Source organism: Citrus clementina, unplaced genomic scaffold (assembly GCF_000493195.1).
Source record: "Citrus clementina cultivar Clemenules unplaced genomic scaffold, Citrus_clementina_v1.0 scaffold_3, whole genome shotgun sequence".
Classification (NCBI taxonomy): Eukaryota; Viridiplantae; Streptophyta; class Magnoliopsida; order Sapindales; family Rutaceae; genus Citrus; species Citrus x clementina.
The window spans coordinates 16,297,413-16,313,453 of record NW_006262339.1 but is presented as its reverse complement, the minus strand read 5'-3'; the positions used below and the strand labels follow the sequence as shown (position 1 = coordinate 16,313,453).

Here is a 16,041-nt window from a genome sequence, read left to right as displayed (position 1 = left end):
ACCGATGAAGAGGCAAAGGGAGAGCCACAGGAGAAGGGATTAGAAGGGCTTGCTGCTTTCGAAGAAGAAGAAAGCGAGAAAAATGAGAAACGAAGAGACTGTAAAGGTGATTAAGTGAGATAGTTTTGTGAGTTTTTGATGGATGTTGATGCCTGCACGGATTCTGGAGATCCTGTTCCAGCACTTCTCTTCAATTGCCGGTGAAGAAAAAAGAGAGATCCTTTTCCAACATTTCTCTCTAGTTGCCTGTGAAGAAAACTTTTTTCTAATCAGATGGATCAAAGATCACCTTATTGATTTAATAAAATCAGATGGATCATGAACTCATCGTTTTTTTATGCTCTCAATATTAATAAAATTACAAAGGTTGTGATAAACAAAGAAAAATTACGGCAGCATCAGCAAGAAATAGTGACAAAATGGAAATTAGTGTGAATGTGCAATCATCTGATTGTTTTATTCCTTTTTTCCCCTTAATTTAAGTTGTACTAAAATGAATTATGGAAAAGTGGAAATCCCAAATCTTTTGGCTTGAATCAGATGGTGAAAGAATCCAGTGGGGGAAGATCAGTTCTCTCTTTAAACGCAGCTTTACTTTTTCAATATTAAATATTATAGAAGTCTGCGTGTGGGCCCCTATGTGGGAATCGATATTTGAAACAAAAATATAAACTGCCGTTGGATTTGATCCGACGGCTACAAATTATCTCCCGGATTAAAATACCAATCCAGGATACTGGATTGGAAAACTACTCGTATATGTATATATGGTAAATGGAAACGGCGGTGTTCAAAATTGAAAATTAAAATCAGTCTTTACAAACCTCCCATTTTTTCACGTGCGTCGTTGAATTAGGTTGACCGCAGGCTTGCGTTGGACTTGATCGTCGTCATCCGCCTACTCTGGTTAGCAGCGGCATTCTCCCATTGCCTTCAAAAGAAGGACAGCTCAATTAAAATTTAGCCAGTGCTATGAACATGGATGGATTGTTTGCACTAGATTCTCAGTTTTGCTTGCGCATGATGGCGAGGCAAAAGCCGTATAAAGGCGAGCAACTGCCTCCGATCTTGGCCTTCGTGAAGTGGCTGCCATCTCCGAGTCGATCACTGATTGGTCTTGAACATGCAAAGGTTCGTTCTATTCCAATCTATTTTGTCACTCCGCCCAGCCTTGGACAGCTGGAACGGATACGAGTACTTGCTTTCAAGCGCTTTCGCTTTGCCTCACTACAGCGAGGGGGTTCTATGAGAGTTGCGGTCCAATGATTTTCGGCTTCTACTGAAAAATTTCTTTAGACCAACAGATAGTACTGGAATTTTGAAGGTACTGGAGTTGTTTTTTAAACATGACCCACCTTGGCCAGTGGGCTCGTAGACGAGCCATTGCCAATCCATGCAGTCAAGCCTGAGTGCATGCGATTGTGTCTCAACATGTTAGGACTCGATTTTCCTTCTAATAGAATTAGATAAGGGTCTATTTTTATCCTCATCATTTGGATAAATTAGATATCCCTCCCTCCAGGATTAATATCAGCGTATCAAAAAAAACATAAAAAACGTCACCCACCTTGAATTTGACTTCTTGCTTTTACTGTAAAGGTCTAACCAATTTATCATTAGGGAATATCCCATTCAATATCGTAGAATCAAACAAAGCATAATACTATTAGAAATAATCTAATATATGTAAACCATTTTGACCTACAAAACTTGCGTTATTGCTTTTTTGCCAGTGGAATAATATGTAATAAAAGAGGATGACAACAATTAATTTATTGAAAGACAACGTAATAAGCAATAAGCATATACCTCTATTTGCCACTTCATAAGCGTGCAAGAAAACATCAATAGGCTTCAACAATCACATAAAGTAAACACACCTTCAAGTACGAATATACAGAAAACAGGAAGAAGCAATAGCTTTAATATTCAAACAAGCATACAAATCTTGTCTCGTCTTATGTTTGGAACCTCAGCATGCTCCAGCTCTCCGGCCTTTCACGAACCTCTTCCAGTGCCTGGTGACTTCCTCCTGAGTCTCCCTCACACTCTTCTTAAGTGGCTTATCACCCTGAGTTTCGTTGACCATGGGTATGACATGGGCAGTTTTCGTGGATACACGACTTGGAAGCGATTCAATTTCCTTCAAAACTTCCTCGATGTGTGAGATGAGTCTTTCCACCAAGCTACGGCTGAAATCCTCCCTGACAACCACCCGAAGAACCGCCACATTTTCAGCATTAGCAGGCATTGTATAGGCCGGAACTATCCACCCAAACTTTCTCAAACCCTCGGATATCTCAAACACGGTGTGTGCGCTGCTGTCCTTCAAAGAAAAGGCTACTAAGGGTACGCCAACATCCTTGGAGAGAATTTCAAAGCGCCCTGTTTTCTCTAATCCTTCTCTTAGCGCTCTAGCATTCCCCATGCAATTTTCCATAATGTTCTTGTAACCCTAGTTTACAGGACAAGAAAAGGACATACCTTGAGACTTGAAATAAAAGTAAAGGTAATTTCCTGGACAAATGCAGGCCAAATTGTACATTTTATTGAATATATGAGCAGTCAGAATCATTTCAAATCTAGCAAACACTAGTCAGTTTAATATCCAAAAAACATGAGACAACAAGAAAATTGATCCCATCACAACTGATCGATTTTGGTGCATCAGTTCTCAACCTCATTTTGTCAATGTCTACCGGTAACAAACTAACTTTAACTGATGAACTTTAACAATATGCCATATGAACACTTACAAATTAACAGGATTTCATAGTACATGCAAAGTGTCATAAAAGTAGGAGGAATGTATCACAAAGAAACTTGAGAGTTTTTTATGATCAACACAACAAAAGGATGGAATTACCTCAAAGCCAAGCCGTATAAACTGATAATATTGAGCAATTATTTGACTGGAGCCTGCCAAATAGGAATAATTGTCAATTACAAAAATACAACTACAATGGTCGCAAAAATATCAAATTTACAAGTCATCTTCCATTCAATGGAACAACACAATGTTCTTGTAACAGATTACTTGACAGAAGCTCTTGTAAAACAATATAGGCCCATGGGTGTGTCTTAGCTCAAACGAAAAACAGTAAGACCTCTAGAAGGTAGTACAGAATAGTTTAGGTTGAAATGCAGATGGTTTGGGTTTCATTTATGCAATATTTAAAATATATATATATATATATTGAGAATTTAGAGATTTTTTTAAAAGCAAAAGACAAATAGCCTTCAAAGCAAACAATAAATAATACAATAAATTTTTAAAAAAGGCAAGTTTTGAGGCTAAAGTCTAGCAATTGATAAACAGTGAGAATATAGTTAATGACATAATGACTCTTGATGACATTAGTTTTGGCATCACTTCTTATGAATTCTTAAAGCTCTAATTTGAATTTTCCATTGAAAAACTCTTCAAACTTCCATCCATTTTTTTCAGTAAGTTATCCTTAGTATCTGCCCAATCCTACAACTGTTAACAACCAATACTGGGGAAATGTCATCAAACTATTTGAATTTTCCATTGAAAAACTCTTCTAACTTCCCATCCATTTTTTTCAGTAAGTTATCCTTAGTAAGTATCTGCCCAATCCTACAACTATAACAACCAATACAGGGGAAATGTCATCAAACTCTAAAGCAGCCACCAAAACAGAACGTAAACTTAACCCCCAAGTCCTAAATCTTAAAACTTTAACCCTAAAAAGATTCACCGTCCTCTATGATTAGCACAAACAGGAGAAATAACACCCTAATGAAATGCTTGAAAACACAAAAGTTTACAAGATTATGGGTAAATGTACACTAACGAGCTTTTATTCTGGTTTAGGTAAGATATACTTAAAAAGTATGACTTTAAAGTTTGATATAGTTTAAAATTTAAAGTTTAGCTGTAAGAATAGCCTTGAATTGGGTGTTTAAAACTTTAAAATCATACTTAAAACTTACTTTCCTTCCTAAACCTTAACAAATGGCCTTGCCCCCGAGCACGTGCCCCTTACCTTCAATCATTTTGTCTGTTCCAGCTTTTTAGCTGGGGATTAGTGGCTGCGTTTGCAAGGCTATGTTACCGCATAAATGTGATACCACTCATAGTGGTGGCAGGTTTGAGCTTTCATTTTAATATTGAGGTGGCTGCATGATTTAGGGTGTGTGGATTCCCACTTCTTTATGCATGCATACACATCTAATCTGCAATAATTTATAACTAAAGCATCTAAAAAGAATTTAAAATCATTGTCTGATAAAGACGAACAAGAAGTTAAATAAATTGCGTGTGCTCAACTTAAAACATATTTTAGCGTTATATAGTCAAAAACCATATCTTTATTATATACATGCCTTTATGAAAAGATTACACAAATAAAAAAGCTTGTGAAAATCACCAATTGATCTGTATGCCATGGAAATTCTAGAAACAAGATGCAATATCTCCATAAGTGCTTCACATATTAGAAAATAAAATCCGAGTTATCTAGTAGCAAAATTATCCTTTAAACATACTGTTATATTTATAATGATGAGAAAGCGTAAACTTATGCACACGCGTGGATGGAGAAATGCTTAGTTGATATATGAAATGAACATATGCGCAGATATGTATGTGTATTACCTTTTGAGAAGTTGAGGGTGAAAGTCGGTTGATCAGATCCAAGGTAGTTGATGTGAAAGACAAGTTCATCCGGCAAGTCATCTTTGGTCCTCCAGACAACCCAGCCAACACCTGCATATACAAGGCCGTACTTGTGACCACTGACATTAATGCTCTTCACCAGTGGCAAACGGAAATCCCATTCAAGGTCTGGATAGAGAAAAGGAGCAATAAATCCGCCGCTAGCAGCATCAACATGAATGGGGGTGTCCCAACCGGTCTCCTCATTCTTTTTGGTGAGGAGGTCATGAAGAAGCTTAACATCCTCAAATTCTCCCGTCAAGGTTGATCCCAGAATGGCTGCAACACAAATGGTGTTCTCATCTACCAACTCAACAGCTTTCACAGGATTCATCACATAATATCCCTCTTCCAGTTTCACCTCCTTCAGCTCAACCTCAAAGTACCTCGCAAATTTCTCCCAGCATACCTGCATAAGCCATGTGAAACATTAAGCTCAACAATAAAATCTCGTTGTTACAAAACAACAGCCGTAGTTCATGCAAGACATTGCTAACACCACAAATGCACAAAACCAAATTTAATTTATAAAAAATTGTGTGCTTGGCAACAATCTAAAATTCACCTGCACATTAGCTCCAGTGACTATATTGGGCTTATCATAGGGTTTGCCTTGCTCTTTTCTCTTCTGCTGCCACTTCCTTTTAAAAGCCAAGCCAGCAAGCATTATTGCCTCTGATGAACCTACAGTCCCCACGCCCACTGCAGTCTTGTCATCCGCAACTGGAGTATTAAATAGGTGGGCAATCATATTCACACACCGATTCTGCAGAATCAGTTAAAACAATTACTTTATGGTTAAAAAAAAAGAAAAAGGAATACGTCCCCAAATACTCAGGATATAAATCGATGCTGTTCGATCAGTATAATACGTTGTCCAATTATTTGACAATGCTTAATAAAAAAACCAAGAAATGATTCAGCTGCAATATCTTTACACAAAGGGCCATTGACTCAGAGATACCTGGAGCTCTGTGGTTACAGGGTATTCATCCATGTCAACATAGTTTTTATTAATCGAAGCCATGACAAGCTTATCACACTCGGGCTCCATCCAAGTGGTCACAAAAGATGCCAAGTTCAGCCTTGGATTTCCATCTAACATCAGCTCATCATTTATTACCTGATAGGCTGCCTCCTTTGGCATTGAATTATCTGGCATCTTGAATCTACATCAACATTCACACCCCATAAGATCTAATTGAAAATAAAATAAGTCCTTTTTAATTTTCACTTTTCTCATAACTTTCAAGTTTCAGTTTTGGTTTGCAATTTTTGTAAGTTTGAAACTACAAGGGGAAATAAATTGTAAGAATGTAACAAGGCACTTGTTCATTAATGTAAAAAGAATCAAAAAAAAAAAGGTACAAATTTCTCCTTTTCTCAAGTTCCTTTTTACTTATAATAGGTTTGGTGACAAAAAATCAAAATTTACATCACCCCAGTGAAATATTTTATCATTTCATTAATCTGACTCGATCGGCAAGTAAAATGGCAAATATGAGTTTACAAAAGAGAAAGGTTAATAACTAAGAAACCAGTCAATTGGAGCAATGGAATCGATCACAGTTGCATATTACAAATTCATTCAGCACATGTGTAGGTCATACTCTTGATCTCTTAAAGGATAGCTAAAAATTTTAAAATATGAAATAAATCAGATCAAGATCTCTCTTATTATTCACTAATTAAAACGTATATATAGTGTTTTCATCTAAAAGCTACTCTGATGACTGAACCTACTCATTGTCAAGCCGAAGCTAGAATCTCAGGGATCAAGATCCTCATGATCTGATCTGCTCAGTCCAAGAGGATCATCCAAATTGACTTAGATATATACTAAAGTTCTTCAAGATCTATGGGATAATTGAATAAATTATAAGTTCTAATACAATTTTTTTTTTTAAAAAAAGAAAAATATAAAATTAATTTTTGAACCAAGGTCAGTACTCAGTATTAACGTTAAGTTGAGTTTTGACTGGGAGGTTAACTGTTTCCATTATTTATAAAACAATCTTTAATGATCTAACCAAATTCACATCTCACCAAACTCTTCCTAGAGCCATATATATATATATTATTCTTTGAATAAAACATTTAAAAAGTTAGTATCCTACAAATAAAAAGAATAATAATCTGAGAGCTATATTTATTATTATCTTTTGACAAAAAAGAAAAAGACACAGAGAGAAGGAAAGCAGAAAATGAATATCCATTTTATATCTGTTAAACATGCAAATTATTAAGAAATCGGATAATATAAAAAAAAAAGAAAAGAAAGAGAGAAGAAGTGTTTGTTAATAAGTAGATACCTGGGAATAGCAGCACGGACATATCTTGAAGCAAATGTGGAGCTCAAAATCTCCCTGGAGTCTGTTTCTGTTGTTGAAATCACCATTTTTGTTTTTGTTTTTTGCAGAGAAGAGAGGCTCTTGAGTCTGAGAGAAATGAATAGAAATTGTTGAGACACAAAGGAAAGAGAGCGATTGAGAGTGAGTGAGTTTTGACTTTTGATGACAACTTCGCTTTTCACTCTTCGGTGGGAAGTGGAGGTGGCCTCTGCATTAATAATTAATTATCTTGGACGATTTCCCAAGTTAAGCGGCAGTCACGTAAATTCAGGACACGTAATGCAAAGTTGCGTATTACGCCTCAGTTTTTAATTATAATTGAAAAATAAAACCGCGCATGTTGTTTTAAAAAAATAATTTAATATTATTATTTTTTTAATAAAAAATATAAAATTTATTTTAAAGATGAGACAGTTTTATAAAAAATAAAAAATAAAAAAATTTATTAGTTAGCAATATAAATAAATAAGCAACGTAAGATAAAAAATAAATAAGCAACTATATTTTATAGATTAATTTTATTCATTTCAATTATGTGTGTACAAAATAAAAAGATGAACTCTCATTTTATAGTTACATAATCATTCCATGAAATTAATGAAAAATTATAGATCATAATTCCTTATGAGATAGTGGGAGTTATGGAGAAGTTAAAGGTTGCTAATGGGAGATAGTGAGGAGACTGAGCGATATATGTTATGAACATCTATATTTATTTTAATAAATTCATAACACTCCTCCTTGAATGTTCATTACAAAAAATATGCCTCATTAAAATCTTTACATAATTAGTTATGAGAAGATAAAAAGTCAAATTTAAAAGAAATTTTTTTATTTATTAGATAATATAGAATATGCAAAGATGAGAAATGGTGATGTCACATCACCTCTTTAAGTCCCAACTTTATATATATATATATTATTTGAGGGGTGTTGTTAAGTTATATTATTATTTTTTTCAAATCACTCAATTTCTAGTTATTACATTGGGTCTTGATTAATTTAGATTCGGAATATAATCATAGTTAAAGTTTTTTATCCCTCCTAAATGATGTATTTAGTGATAATTAAATTCGAAAGTTCTTTCCACTTACCGTACTTACGTCGCCAATTGGGCCATAACTATTTAATTGTTAAGTTATATTATAATGTAACTTACGTTAACTCAAAAATTATAATTAATGACCTAAAAATAACTTAATTAATTCTATTTTTAAGTCATTAATTATACATTTTGGGTTGACGTAACTTAGCAAGTATATAAGCTTAAATGTAAAGCATCGTTACTTGCCAATGTGGGCATGCATGGGCCCCGCATTTCCTTTTCCTCAATATTCTTTTCTTCAATAATAATCAATCTAGTTGATGATGTCCTTCGGTGGGTCATCCTTGGACCCCAAAACTTGAATAACCGGTAAAATTAAAATAAAATATTTATTTAAATTATAAGAATTAAAATAAAATTAAAATATATTTATTTTATCTTATAAATTAAAAAACCTTTTATTAATTATTAAAAATTATATGTTTGTTTAGTAACAAAAAAAGGAGTAGATATTTTTCTGTAAATATTATTGTCATTTTTATTATTATTACAAATATTATAATAATAAAAATAATAATTATTATTACCATTGTTATTATATAATATAATAAAATAATGACAATTATCATTCCTATAAATTAATTATTACTATTATTAAAATTTTATTACCATAATTGTAATGGTAATGGTAATAATAATATTATAAATATTCAATTTTATTATAATAATTATAATTAATAATCCATAATTAATACTATTAACAATAACAATAATCATTGTAAAAGTTACTGTGTCATTACTATTAATGCTATTATTGTTGTTGTTATTATTATTATTACTATTATTTTTTCAATTGTAAATATTCTTATAATTATTAAATAAGGTAAAAGAATAAAATTTTGATTTTGAAGTAAATACGCCGCGAATGAGGGATGGATTGGGAATTTTCCGGACCTAAGAAACAAACACCCTGTCAACATTAAATTGGAATTGTCATTTTGAAAATGGACGGCAATGCAGCCTATGAGGTACAGTCTAATTGGAAAGTGGGTCCATTGTCCACTTCGAGAAGAGTTCTGGTCCCGGTTGCAACAAAACCTTCCCCGCAACATACGTTCATGTCCTTATCTGCGTCGGCAAACTGAAATATACCCAACACGTGCGTCGTCTCACTATCCACCACGTGTCCACTTCTGCATCCTGAAAGGATTGATTGTCCCCACAGGCTACGGTGTAATTATGATGCTCTGTTATAGTTGTATCCAATCGTTGGATACACTTAGATTAATAGAATCCATTAATATCTAACAGTTAGATATAACTGTAATATGATATCACAATTGCACTACGGTTTCCTCACTTCAAATGCCTAAATAGAAAAATAATTAAATGAATGCTAATTTTTTGATTTAGTAATTTTTTAAAAATATATTAAAATTAAAAAAAAAAGTTTAAAGGAAATATTGGTATGCATTAATTCTCACTGATGCTAAAATTAATTTGGTTGGGGTGCGTTTAGGGCAGCAGTACTGTGGAAAGCATTTAATGAAATATGGATTAAGGTGATTAGTGAGATTCTAATTCGACCGTATGACAATTAAATATTACGAGGATCTTTTTATAAAATCGTAATTAATAAATAGAATGGTAGACGAATCTTGTAATGATTTAAAGCATTCCACGGCGTAATAATGCTATTGGTGGTGAATCCATCTCTTATCCAGCTGTTAACCCCACCACCTCATCTTATCAACAATCAAAGTCTATAAGAGAAATGTCACTAACGCATCTCTCTTATCCCTTTGGTTAATTAAGATAATTCTCATTACATTTAGTAGAAAGTTTTTTTTTCTTATTTTTAAAGGTAGAACGAGTGAGTAAAGTTCAAATTAATTGTTAATCTCTTAATTCTTTCAAGACTCGAATTTGAGCAGGGACAGAGAAAGTATACGGCTGAAGATTGGTGCCATGCATGAGAGAGAGTGAACAAATTTCCTCTAAACTCCACCCCCAAACTCGAGTGCTAATTAAATAAATCGACTTAAAATTAAACCACTCGACTAAGCTCCTGAAACTATATTTAGAAGAAATTGTCATCAAGTTCTTTAGTTTTCAAGTCCATCTCAACTTATTTACCCAAATCTAATTGTATTTTCATGAAAGCCTAAGTCTATTCAATCCATCTTATGGCTACAGGTGGTCATTTGTGTAACAATCATATATCTAAACAATATAATCAAAATAAAAATTTAGCAAATTTAAATTGACACCAAAACGACACAATTATTGTGTAAAGATAATTTTTAAATTTAAATTTAGAGTTCTAATGTCTAAATAGATGAATCTACTTGTGATTCCTACTTTCTTAATTAAATTTTACCATTTCAATTTAAAACACATTTTAAACAGATGACGTGATTTTGACGCACTTTACTACTTTAATAATTATATCAAATTAACGTTTTGATTCCTAGCAAGATTAACTAGGTCCTATTCATATTGAAAATAATAGGACCTGCCCATGTGAACTAAAAGTTTTATTATATTTTTGCTCAAGACGTCACAAATATAACTCAACAACTCAAGTTGCCACCTCGATTTATTATTATTTTCTGTTCAATATATATGTTCATGTATATTTATTAAGTTCCTTCATGGGGTATGCTTTTAATGATTTTTTCAAATTGTAGGTGCCATATTTTAAAGATACCACATTACACTGCATGTCCGCTCTTTTAGATAAAAAGAAACTATTTCACCAGAATTAACATTCAAGATAGGATTCCTCAGGAACTTATAAAAAATGACAAGAGGTGGAATTAGACTTATATTAATTCTAAAATCTATGGTCTAAAGAAACTACGCTCAAAGTCATAACGATAAAGAAACATGCACATATAGAGTAAATATGTACGATTCCCCGCAACCAAATTTACATCCACATGTGTAGTAATGATGAGTGACACATGTCCTTAGATTGACACATATCCTTAGATTTAGGGTTCAAGGCAGAACTCTAATTTCACGTCACTCATCATTATAAATAGAGGTCCATCTCTAAAAAAAAAGGGGTCTTTGGGCTTTGGGAAAACTCTTTTTCTTCTTCTTTTTTCTTTCTTTAACTTTAATAAAACACTAATTTGGGTGTTGGAGTGCCTTTTTCATATACCCACCTTGCCAAATTCAAGGTCAACTGATCGTTATAAATTCTCCGTAACCTTCAAATACATCTGAAGGAAAAAATCTAACATCTTCGATTAGCGCTATCTATGGGGAATTTATAAGTTGAAACCATTTTTTCTCACTAAAACCCATACAACTATTATTCCACAGTCATTTGTTTAGATCAGATTTGGTTACATATAGTTGTAAAAAAAGGCAAATACTCACATATGCCCGATTAAAAATGGATTTATATGTGAGGCCTAAATCTAAAATATGATTAAAAGGCAATCAAGCCAAAAATCCAAGCTAAAATAGAGGGCTCTCCTCCATATAAGTTGTTTGAGATAAAGGGCGAGAAAATGAAAAACTCATTTAATCAGTATAATACTTTAAACTTTGGGTTTCTAGCAAAACAACAATCAAGATGGTAAGAAGGGGTCAAAATAGTCTCTAAAACTAAGTCCAAGACCAATTTACCTTTTGTTTTATCTTCATCTTGTTTGCTGCAATTATGCTAATTTTCTAACAGATGCGTTGACTTATTTATGTTTTTGCAATTTTATTTATTTCCATATACTTTTTTATTTTTCCATGGGTGAGGTTAAGGAAAACCTAAGCACTCCCCTTATGAGATAGAATATATGAAGAAGGCTATTAAGCTGACGTGGATTAACATTAATCTACACTATAATCTAATAACTATAATTCCGCATCTGACATTTATATTAATGCAATTTACTTTTCGGTTCTCTGATGCTTGTTATCATGTTAAATGCTCCCTCTTATTTATTAAAAATCATGTTAACATCTTTTATTTTTAATTTTATTATGTCATTTCTAACTTTACTTGACTTATCAATGAGTGAGGCAACCAAAAGCACAAATATTCACCCTGATAGGCAATATACAAAAGGGTATCACGCAAATGTGGATTGATCTAACTTGTTTTGGATTTTAATACTTTATTAAATAAAAACATGATTTATATAAGTCTGCCATAAAAAGCTAATTTTTATTTAAAATTGGCCTATATTTAAGTGTTTATATTTGAAAAAGGCTGAAGAAATAAGGACGAGGGCATTTGCATTATGTACAGTTTCATTATTTACGCAAAAATATAAATATTGAACTATTTTTTCTTATTCTTTTTTCATTGATCGGAGGAGAATAGCAAGTTTTCCGTCTCCGATTACCTAATCATCAATTTAATGAAAGCACCCTTTTTTTTGCTCTATAACATTTTCCCAATACCATCTTTCCACGGATGGAATTTATAGACGTTCATTCAACTCCAATTCTTTAAATTTGGATCTAGTGCTAAATTGAGTTATATTAAACTCGCGTGCATTTATAAATTATAACAATGAATGCTTAGGATTTAATTATATGTTATTTTTTATTGAATAACTATCAATCACAATATTATAAAAAGCTCAACACAAAAATAAATTTCAATTCTTTACCAGGAAGCCATTAAATATATTACACACACACACACACACATATATATATATATTATTCTTTATCCAAAATAAAAATTCCTGGAATTTTGTTGGACTGCATATTGAAGATTATGCATGCATGTGGAGGAGATCCCATTTCATCAAGCAACCTAATCCAAATCTTCATTTCGTGGAGTGAAAGCCCCCTTTTGATGGATCTGCATGGGCATCAGCTGAAAATAGCTGATACTTGTAGTTTTGGTTGTTTTGAGTGGGAAAATATAAATACAATACTTGTTTGATTACGGTCACGATTTTGAGTGGGAAAAATATAAATACAATATTTGTATGATTACTTTCACAACTGAAGTATCTGGAGCATAGGGGAGTAAGAACATAACAAAATATAAAGGGCGTGTTGCGAATCCAATTGGCAAGTATCTAAACTATTCTCTATCTCATTTCTCAATTTTTAAATTGAATGTGATTAAAAATGCCGATGATTATTTATAGCCAATGAAACATATCAATTAATCTTACATTTAGCAACACACTCTTCGAATTTTAAAAGAAAAAGTGTTGTGTGCATAACAACTTGTGTGAATTGACTAGTATGATGCACAACTAATAATATGTTTCAATAGGTATGATACATTTACACCACAAATCATATAGTTACTTTTAGAATTCATTTCCTAACGTCATTTGTGTGAAACACGTATTACTTTTTTATCAAGGGATAGATAGACATATCTTATTACACTCCTCCTTGTATATTCATCACTTGATGATAATTGTAATTCACCTTTGCTCAAGAAAAACCCTACAGGAGAAGAAGCCCTAAGCAAAAGGAGTACAATTCAACGAATCATAAAGTGGCGTTGAACATGCTTTGAAACTACTTGTTAAAAATCTTTGCTACTAAAACCTAGTGGAATCAAAACTTGCTCAAGGGAACAAAAGTATAGTGCACATGTGTCTAGGTTATTCGCACAATTTCTTCTTAGGAAAGATTGTGCTCCCCCAATTCAGTGCTACCCAATCAATACTTTTGATTGCTGCAAAATACTCTCTCTGATGTTATTACCCATCAGGGTGTTGAGTCATTTTTAAAATACCATGTGCCTTTTGGAGCCTCATTTGTAGCAGGACACTGGCAAAATAACCTTCCCCTTTTGAGGAACCTTTGAAGCAAGTAGTCTACCCTGCTTCGAGCATATTGTAGACCTTTCCTCAACTGCTCACAAAATTATCCCTAAAGAACAATGACCTAGCTAGGTACATTAGCTATTGACTTGGCTATATTTACTGCATCCATAGATGCATTTGCCATCTGCTGCATATAAGTTACCCTCTACACTGGATATGCAGAGAGGTGTGAGGATATAGGTGATATATACTTTATACTTCTTCAAAAAGATCATGCCTTACCCTAAGAGGTGTTTTTTCTCTCGTAATGAAGGAAAACTTATCTCATCAAAGTGATGGCCCTCAAAACATGCAGTAAACATATCACTTGTCAGGGTTTAAAAGACATGATAATTATTGATGAGTTAAAACCAACAAAAATAGCCATTGTTCTTTTCAGAACAAACATAATTTATGCTTAAAGTTTGTGGATCTACAACAAAATAAAAATATATTTGATTTCAAGACAAAAAACATATAAAAAAAAAATTAAATAGATAATCATTTAATTGATAAAGATACTTCCGTTGGCAATTCGATGATTGATACTCTAATCCTTTGTCTTCAATATTTTGTCTTCAGACTTTGCTGACAATGTTAGTTGAAGATAAACATAGAAATATTATAGCCATCCTTATTTTCTAATGTGGAAGTTACAATTTAATGGCAATCACAGAGTATACTTGTAAGCATAATTTATTAAATAAATAGATAAAGTAAAGCGTAGTTGTGCAAATAATGTGTCACGGATCAAATTGAGAAGTATGCATAATGTCCTTTATCTCATTTCTCAATCTCTAAATTGAATGTGATTATAAATTGTGATGACTATTTATGGCCAATGAAACATATTAATTGGTCATGCACTTAGTAACACACCCTTTGTATTTTAAGATGTTGCGTATATGACATCTCATGAATTGATTAGTGTGATGGACAACTCATAATATGTTTTAAGAGGTGTAACACAAACCATCAATTATGTAGCTACTTTTACATTTCACTTCCTAATGTCATTAGTGTGAAACACACATTACTTTTATCAAAAGATCGATGAAAATATCTCATAACAAGGGGCTATTTGCACTTGTACTCCAAACACCTCTTTTTCTAAAATATCTACTTATTAAAACTAAAAGTTATTTTTTTTAATCTTATGAGATAAAATATTGCTCTTTTTTAAGATATGAGATCAAGTACAGAATTTGATGTGTTAGTTTTTCATCTATTCCGTTAAATAAACCATTATTTCATGCAGTAGCAAATGGGATTGACTGGTTTTAGTGGCTACACTATTAAACAAGAAGAAGAAGTATACGATGAAATATTAATTCAATTACATTAGAACGCCCATAACAGTTAATTACTCTTTTCAGTATATTTTCGTTATAACAAATATTTAATAAAAAATGGGTGTTCAATTCAAATTAGCATTTTAGAATGTAAATATACCTATACAAATGAAAATGGTTAAACAAGTAAAAAGGGTATTCATATATAGTTATGATCAGAGACATAAAAAAAAAATAGTTATTTTTAATAGCAATTGAAATTTTCTTCTGACTCTGCGTATACTTCACAAATAGGACTGCTCTGAAATTTTAGCTACTCTTTCTTGCTTTAGATATTAGGGTTGCATCTTTGAGTTCTGTTTTAATAATCTGAATATGCAACTCTTAACTAAACATTGTTTTTGTTTTTTTTTTTCCAATTATTTAACTGATCTTGAAACAGGTTTCATGTGATTTAGGGTGCGTTTGGGATTGAGGTGGGGCAGCTGTAGCTTAAAAGCTACAGCACTAAAGTGTTTGGTAAACACTAGTTGCTGTAGTTTTTAAGTTATGTTGATATGATTTTTCACTTGTATAATATAAAATTTATTATATCTTTAATAATTTTATCAAAATTATTATTTAAAATTTATATTTACTATATATTATTAACTTTTATTTCATAATTATAGCTTTTTTTTCACAGCAGCTATAGCTTAAAAGCTACAGCACCTCAATCCCAAACGGACCCTTAATATGTGAATAGGCCCCCTGAGATTCTCACTCTCAAACATTGCTTGGATTAGAATCAAAGTCTGGAGAATGAGAATGTTACAGACAGACCTAACGTTGACGTCAAACATCATTTTTATTATTACTCCCCTGCTGCGAACTTGCT

General features: G+C 32.5%; 1 protein-coding gene across 1 annotated transcript; it reads right to left on the bottom strand.

The window, feature by feature from the left end:
- Positions 1 to 1,771: 1,771 nt before the first annotated feature.
- LOC18046053 (glutamate decarboxylase 5) lies at positions 1,772 to 7,234 on the bottom strand. Its single transcript, XM_006441298.2, has 6 exons — positions 6,994 to 7,234; positions 5,646 to 5,850; positions 5,247 to 5,447; positions 4,622 to 5,090; positions 2,867 to 2,919; positions 1,772 to 2,455 (listed from the first exon to the last, which is right to left on the bottom strand). The coding sequence occupies exons 1-6, from the start codon at positions 7,077 to 7,079 to the stop codon at positions 1,973 to 1,975; spliced, it is 1,497 nt and encodes a 498-aa protein (XP_006441361.1). The 5' UTR covers positions 7,080 to 7,234; the 3' UTR covers positions 1,772 to 1,972.
- Between the last annotated feature and the right edge of the window lie 8,807 nt (positions 7,235 to 16,041).

Coding starts and splice junctions, on each gene's coding strand:
- LOC18046053 (XM_006441298.2), bottom strand. CDS start 7,079: ATGGTGATTTCAACAACAGAAACAGACTCCAGGGAGATTTTGAGCTCC. Junction 5,091..5,246: donor TCACTGGAGCTAATGTGCAG/GTGAATTTTAGA, acceptor TGGCTTATGCAG/GTATGCTGGGAGAAATTTGC. Junction 2,920..4,621: donor CACCCTCAACTTCTCAAAAG/GTAATACACATA, acceptor CCTATTTGGCAG/GCTCCAGTCAAATAATTGCT.